Here is an 8771-nt window from a genome sequence, read left to right on the forward strand (position 1 = left end):
TTGACTGAATGTGTGTGTGGTGCAGTCCTCTACTTCACTGTGCATGTGGCTTCATGTCTTGTTCCACGCCACTGCAGATGACCGTGACACGTTGCCATGCCTACTGAGTAAACAAACAGCTGGGCGAGAAAGTGATGCTGATTATGATAAGAGAGATTTAAACTCTCTTTCACACACACACACACACACACACACACACACAGGCAAGATAGAAGATAAAGATGAACATTTAACTTTTGAAAATATTTATACAAGGTTATAGTGCCAGTTAAATTCAGAATTAGTAAGAAACGACAATCCATCATGGAAAATATTGCTACATATTTGCATTTGCATTACATATTTGCATTTGCATATTTGCACTTAAATCCTGAGATCAGCATACAAACAATAGTATTATAAGGTGGTCTCACAGTATACATTAATCTGATGGTTACAATGATTAACATGTTATCAAAACGGGGAAGGGAGATTACAAGGGTGGTTACAATTGCTAAATGTAATTCATCTGATGGATTAATAAAAATACACAATGTAAGCGCTAAGGTAAATGTGATCCCTACATCACTTGTTCACATAGTTCACATAAGAGATGCCTGGAGAAGCTACACGGCTTTAAGTCTGTTCCCCTTTTTCAAATCGGAAATGATTAGAGACATGAACATACCTAACGGGGTACAGCAAATATCTCATGCATGATTTGGCTCAGATTTGGTGTGTGTGTGTGTGTGTGTGTGTGTGTGTGTGTGTGTGTGTGTGTGTGCGCGTGTGCGTGTGTGTGTCTTACATTCAGTGATGCTTCAGCTCGATGCTAGAAGTTGTAAACTTCACTTATTGGGTTTGGTAGGCACTCTTGACTTAAGCCTAAGGACTGACCGATTAGAGACCCTTGTTATAAGTCACAATCTTGCAGTCTGTCGCTGCAGCAATCTCTGGTTCAAGCAGAGACACGTGGATCTAAGAGCAAAATAGAAAGACACATACGACATATATATACCATAATTAGGTATTAGATACATACATACAAACAGTACATCTCACATTCATACCAATGCACAAGTATGGAAACCGTATAACCGAAATATTTTATATTTTGTACACATAGAGGCTGTGGAAAATATCATCCCTGTTCAAGTGAAAATAAAGGTAAAAATAGCATTATGGGCGTTAGAGAGACGGAAACAGACATTTTATTTTTATTTTTTTTCTTTCTTCACAGCTATTTACTTCCATATAAGTAACTGGGCACGGAAATAAGATGCGCCTGCTGGTAAGCAGCCAAGCCAGAGTTAAAAAGTGCAATATTTTCTCCATAAACAGATGGCAGAGTGAATGTGTGTGTGTGTGTGTGTGTTTGTATATGTATGTGTGTGTGTGTGTGTGCGTACAAGCGAGAGAGAATGTGAGGTGCGGTGGACCAAGGAGACATCCCGCGGAGTGTAAGCATAAGGCGACAGGTTGGGGATGGCGATTGGAAAAGGAGGGCCCTGAACATGGCGTTTTTTGGGAACGCTCTCATCTTGACGCCTTTTCAGGAAGTGTAAAAAAAAAAAACAGAAGGAGGAGAGGAGCGAGTGAGCGAGGGACAGTCAGAGGGAGAGAGAGAGAGAGAGGGAGGGAGAAAAGTCTGGCAGCAGCACATATGTCTCCGGATCAGCCACCATATGGACAAATCGATGATTACGAAGACATTTCAATCTAAAGACGTGTTAAAAGGCAGGGTGTGGGAACTGTAATTGCATTAGCGTCCTGTGATCTACATCATACAGCAGGATTGTTTGTTGCAATCGTTAGGTGTTGTAGGATTATACTGTGTGCCGTCATACTGTGCAGAGAATATGGCTCTCTGCACATGCTGACACTGCTATGTGATAGCTATGTTGTGGCAGTGAGTCATTTTAGACAGTAACACCATGTGTGGTGGTTATGTGGAGCTATATATACTGCTCAAAAAAATGAAGGGAACACTTCAATCATACACTGGATCGGTACTCTGACACCGTTTGGTTCTGAGCACAAGTAAAACTTTTGAGGCGGGTGTTTTATTTTGCAAGAACTGTCAGACATCCTGTGAATGTAGTTTGAGAATGGAGAAAAGGGTGGAAGGTTTCAAAAAATGTGTTTTAACAATTGTGGAAAACTGTAAGTGTTCCCTTAATTTTATTTGAGCAGTGTAGTTTCAGTATAATTTTATACAATAGTATATGCAACAAAAAAGTTATAGCAGGATACAGCTTAGGATTTATATTGAAAACTAGTGTGCGGTGTGTCTAATGCAGCAGAATCAATTAGAGATATCATTACAGGAAGAGTATTAAGTCATGTGAGGCTCTTGTGGTGTGTGGTTTTGTGCCAGGAGTCTTTTACGGTGCATAAAGGACCACGTAAGGCTATACGGGGGTGTACAGTAATACATGCAATAGTGGTGTGCACTATAAACTCCTACGATGTGTGTCTTAGTGGCAATGACTGTAAAGCACATAGTTAGCATGGTGTCATGCAAGTCCTTAATGAAGATTCAAAGCCAAAATTGATCAGCAATATTTGCAATATTGGAGCTAGAGTTTGCACAGTATCCCGCACAAACTCTGCCCCAAGCTAGCCATCTCTGGTTAAATGTCTCCTATTTATTACTCCCTTCTAATGGCTTTAGATTGGACTGAGCACACACTGTCCATGCTTTTGTAACAGTGGCTGGTGTGGTGGCCCGTGTGTGTGTGTGTGTGTGTTACCTGGGACTGCTGAGGGAACAGGCTGATGGCGAGGGGCAGGGCCAAGCTGAAAGCCGCCAGACACACCAGACTGTGCACTGGCAACACCAGCCGTGGGCGCCTCTGCAGCAAAGGCAACCTGAAGCGTGCACACACACACACACACACACACACACACACACACACACACACACACACAAATGACAAATGACAAATGACAAATAGAAACACACATAGACAAAACAAATAACTGCGTGGCAACGCGCACACACACATACACACACACACACACACACACACACACACACACACAGTGCTCCATTACGAAGGCGCCTTTGGTTCTCTGTGAATTTAATTTTCTTGCTGTTCAGTTCTCTTGGCATTACATTGAGATATTAAGGGAATGAATCACTGATAATAGCCCACTTTTCTAATTGCGATCATTAACTAAAACAGATGAAGTGACTTCATCAGCAGTCATTTGCAAATGCTTTTCATCTCATGCCCAGCCTCTATTCTTATGCACAAAAACACAAGATGATGGAATCCATTACATAACACACATCGATTCAGTAACGTCTTTCTAAATACAGTATTATTTGATAGCTTTGATATCACTTCACCTCAGGTGAGGAACAGTACAATGAAAGTCAAGTTGACATTATTTACAATGTGCTACTTTGTGTTTGCACTGGCCACATGTTCACCCTCATGCACCCGGTATAGCAGGCCAGGCACAAACACACACAAATATAAACATAAAAACAAAGTCAAGTGCAAGTGCAAATAGATTGACACACACACACACACACACACACACACTGACACATAGACAGACAGGCAGATGCAGACACACACACACACACACACACACACACACACACTATATTTTTCTGCCTTCTATAGTTATAAAGTCTCCTCGGTGTCAACACATCTATGCTTTGTCTCTGAAGGCTCTGTCCTGCCCTTCCCCTGCCTGGGTTTCCACAGGCTCTGCCCCCCCTCTCTCCCTGGGCTCTGGTGACAGGGATTGTGGGATAGCATGCTCAGCAGGAGGCGTCCATGGCTCTGAGTTTTAATGATGGCAGCGGCTGGTTAATGAGAGACTTCATTAACACATATGAGAGCCACACACCCACACACACATACACACACACACACACACTTACTTCTGACACAGGCATAGGACAAACCTACATTACGCCTATGAACTCCAAATCTTGCACACACTTCTAAAACTCACTAATCACACACTCTCTCTCTCTCTCTCTATCTCTCTCTCTATCTCTCTCTCCCTCTCACACACACACACACACACACACACACACACACACACACACACACACACACACACACACACACACACACTTACAGTACTTCTGACACAGGCATAGGACAAACCTACATTACGCCCATGAACTCCAAATCTTGCACACACTTCTAACATTTACTAACCACACACACACACACTCTCTAACACACACACACACACACACACACACACATGCACACACACACACTTACTTCTGACACAGGCATAGGACAAACCTACATTACGCCCAAGAACTCAAATCTTGCACACACTTCTAATACTCACTAATCACACATCTCAATAATCTCACACACACACACACACACACACACACACACACACACACAGCACACACAGCATACACACATTCACAGCACAAAGGACAATAAACACATTCAAAGACATACAATGTGAAAACAACATTGTGCTATGAGTAAAATAGGGATGGTAGCAGAGAATTGGAAGGAATTTTACCAAACATAGGCGGTTCCCTAAAGATGATCTGTAGGCGTGGGTGACTCGGGTGGCTCGTGTGTATGAAATATACACATACATACACAAAGACAGGCAGTCTTACAAACGCACACACGACACACACACACACACACACACACACACCTCTCCTTTCTTTCTTTATCTCCTCCTTTCTCTTAAACCTCTCAGCAGTTCAATCAATCATCTGGTATTCTCTCCTCCCCAACTGACCTCTTGTTCTCGCTCCATTGAGATCCAGTGAGGGTGAGCTGACATGCAGCAATTCCCCTCCACATACACACACATACAAACATACACACACACACACACACACACACACACACACACACACACACACACACACACACACACACACACACAATCTATAGGGCACACACACACACACACACACACACACACACACACACACACACACACACACACACACACACAATCTATAGGCGACACACACACACACACACACACACACACACACACACACACACACACACACACACACACACACACACACACACACACACACATATAGTTCACTCCCATAATTTTACCATTGTCTTTTTTAAATACTTGGGTCACAGTCTAACACTAATAAGAAAACTTGCTTATATATGCACTGTCATACACAAACTCTTTCTGTCTCACACACACACACACACACACACACACACACACAGACACACACACACACACACACACACCTGTGGAAGAGGGTGCCCGGATACAGAGGTGTGAGAAAGACAGATCCTGTCAGTCAGCACAAAGACACATACCACTGCACACACCCTCATCTACGAATGTGTGCATACACACACATACATACCAACGCACACACACACACACACACACACACACACACACACACACACACACACACACTCCCAGGCACACACACAGGCAGCTATATAAACACTGATTTCATTACAGAACCATTAAAGTCTTATCAAAGTGCCTGTCTTTTACTGTCACAACACACTCACATAGTTCCACACACATTTTCAAGGGTATACACACACACACACACACACACACACACCACACACACACACACACACCCCAGGCACACACACAGGCAGCTATATAAACACTGATTTCATTACAGAACCATTAAAGTCTTATCAAAGTGCCTGTCTTTTACTGTCACAACACACTCACATAGTTCCACACACATTTTCAAGGGTATACACACACACACACACACACACACACACACACACACACACACACACACACACACACACACACACAGGCATACAGGCACACATACAATATATGCATTGGTATTATGCCTGCATTTATGTTCTCAAATTCATACACTAACCTCTCTAAAAAAGTCATAACAATAGGGGGAAGGACCAGAATGGGCATTGGGAGGACCATTCGTGTCATGGCAGTCTCCAAGATTGCCTGATCAGAAATAGCAAGAATATAAATGGTAAGAACAGGACATGATTAGTTGACATGAATAACAAGGCCCTCTGTTAGTGCACAGGATTTTATATGTTTACATAGAGCATTTGTGTGTATGTGTATGTGTTTGCATAAGATTTTATATATTTATATGTACATTTATACATATATTTTTATCCATATAACAAATGTGTGCATGAATCCTCATATACATGACAATGTGGATGATTTGTTTGTTTATGGTATGTTGTTGTTTCCTCTGTGTGTGTGTGTGTGTGTGTGTGTGTGTGTGTGTGTTTGAACATACTGTATTGGACAGTCTCCTGCATCTTCTCCCAGACTCTGAACTGTGTGTGTGTGTGTGTGTGTGTGTGTGTGTGTGTGTGTGTGTGTGTGCGTGCGTGCGTGCGTGCGTGCGTGCGTATGCTCTCACATGAACTCACATGTCTTGCTGCTACTTGTGAGGTGCCCACCACTGTGCCCTGGTCATCCAGAACACTGATGCCTTCCTTTAGCTCAGAGTACCTCATCAGGACAACATTGCACACGTTGGCACTAGCTATCATCAAACACCCACCCACCCACACACACACACACACACACACACACACACACACACACACACACACACACACACCCCCCACACACATACACACACACACCCCCACACACACACACACACACACACACACATACCCAATACAGAGAGAGAGAGAGAGAGAGAGAGAGGGTCACACTTGAAATGTCTGTCAAAAGCATAGGTCAAAAGACTGTCATAACCTTGTCATAAACATAGTTATGTCATATCATTATTCGTCATTATAGTCATCCCAGAGACATCAGAAACTGTTAGCACAAAATGGCCTAATACATAGCACTTGAATCATTGGGAATAGGAGAATGCACTAGAAATTGAAGATATATCAAGTCAAAGCCTTTATGTTGATTCTATGACATTCGGTAGTGTGTATTTGGGACTGTATGTATTTGTGTAGGTGTGCCGTACACATGTGTGTGTGTGCGTGTGTGCGTGTGTGTGTGTGTGTGTGTGTGTGGGTGGGTGGGTGCAGATGTGGATGCGTATGCATATGTGGGTTTGTGCCTCAAGCCATTTTAATTTGTTGCCCCTGTGTGAATGTGTTATCTGTGTTGAGCTGCAGCGTTCTGGGGCTGAGTTAATTGGCTAAGTAAATATCTAACCTTCCTCTAAGGCGTTTTAAGACACACACACACACACACACACACACACACACACACACACACACACACACACACACACACACACATACACACACACCATAATCATCATCATTACCACACACACACAAACACACATATACATATGCACTCATCATCAAACACACACACACACAGTCTAAAAAAAGATAAAGAGATGTTATTCCTGTTTACATGGTAATTAGTTAAAACCAATGTAATCCCTGGATGAAAAAAAAACACATTAGAAATATTATTTTGTGGGTAGTATTAAAGCTCATTAGCCTAACATAAGAAAAAATGAACTGAGTCCATAAAAGCTTTCCGCACATTAATAATGTCATTCAGAGGAGGTCTTTTAATTAGCTCACCTAATCAATGCAAGGCCCTTCCGACAATCAGCATTTACGCTTTTCAATCACAGCACCTCTACATATGAGAGCTCCTGCTAATGCTAATTTACACTGGTATTTTATTGACTTCTTTCTCTTCTGCTGACAACATTATGGTCATTTTTTATTGTCTATTATTCTATTTTATTGTTCGTGCAATGGCCAAAACATATAGCCATTGTTTTAACAGCTGTAGGGCTTTAGAAACATCAGGATCAAAGGTGTTTTTACAAGGCCACCATTGAGCAGTGACCAGGACATGTGCACACTAGGGATGTAACGGTATGAAAATCTATCCTCACGCTTACAGTGACCAAAATTATCACGGTTTTCGGTATTATCACGGTATAAAAAGATGCAGAGTGGCTACATGATACAGTACACGTTTTGCGGTGAAAATGTTCTGCCTTTTAAAATCAGGTGTAACCTAATCCGTATCTCAGTTAAATCCATCAATTAGACAACAGAATCAGTAGGGTACTTGTTTTTTTTCATTGTACCAGGCCTACTGTATGTCAAAAGCAGGCTCGGATGAAGCTGGGAAGGATTAAACACACGGTTTCCACACCGTGGTAATCAACTGCGATAATTATGATATTTGAAATGAAAACGGTAATTGTTATCGTCAAGATTTTTATCACGGTTTACCATTATACCGGTAATCGTTACATCCCTAGTGCATCCACACACATACACACACGCATGCACGCACGCATGTGCGCGCGCACACACACACACACACACACACATGCGCGCGTGCGCACACACACACACAACCACACACACACACAAACACAAATACAGGCATGCACACACATACACATTGTCACATTGTTCAAAAACAGTAAAAATTTTAAAAAAAAGTAAAAAATCACATAAACATCACTTATAGGTCACTTATAGATGCAGTACTTTTATATTATATGGAACATAAACATTTACTTTTGATTCAAAATGTGATTTCCTCAAGCAAATATGTAAATGGCAAGCAGATAAGCACTTGGAAAACATTACAGACAGTGACAACAAAAATATGGAACTGATGTCTGTAGCGATGGATGGATGATCCCTTTTGGATGTAGCTAAAACACTACAACTACAGAGCCACTTCACCACCTCCTCAGCTAGTATCATGACTCAAAAGTGACACCTTTCTCCTGTGATATTTGAAGTCATCAGTCAACAAATACATCTGGGGAGGTGTGAGCCTAGAGCTGGCTTCCTATACAGAACAACGGT

At 42.0% G+C, this 8771-nt stretch overlaps 1 protein-coding gene across 4 annotated transcripts in view; it reads right to left on the reverse strand.

The window, feature by feature from the left end:
• Nucleotides 1-228: 228 nt before the first annotated feature.
• Nucleotides 229-8771, reverse strand: part of sfxn5a (sideroflexin 5a) — a 21573-nt gene continuing 13030 nt past the window's right edge. Inside the window, exons 11-14 of one of the 4 annotated variants that reach the window (XM_048228520.1) lie at nt 6369-6484; nt 5837-5922; nt 2733-2850; nt 229-957 (exon numbers count right to left, since the gene is read on the reverse strand). In XM_048228520.1, the coding sequence (XP_048084477.1) occupies nt 880-957; nt 2733-2850; nt 5837-5922; nt 6369-6484 (398 nt within the window). In that variant the 3' untranslated portion in view covers nt 229-879. Of the gene's footprint in view, nt 958-2732; nt 2851-5836; nt 5923-6368; nt 6485-8771 lie in introns of those variants that run through there. The other 3 variants (XM_048228521.1, XM_048228522.1, XM_048228523.1) reach the window with 3 other exon arrangements.

This window comes from Alosa alosa, chromosome 19, assembly GCF_017589495.1.
Source record: "Alosa alosa isolate M-15738 ecotype Scorff River chromosome 19, AALO_Geno_1.1, whole genome shotgun sequence".
NCBI classification, from domain to species: domain Eukaryota; kingdom Metazoa; phylum Chordata; class Actinopteri; order Clupeiformes; family Clupeidae; genus Alosa; species Alosa alosa.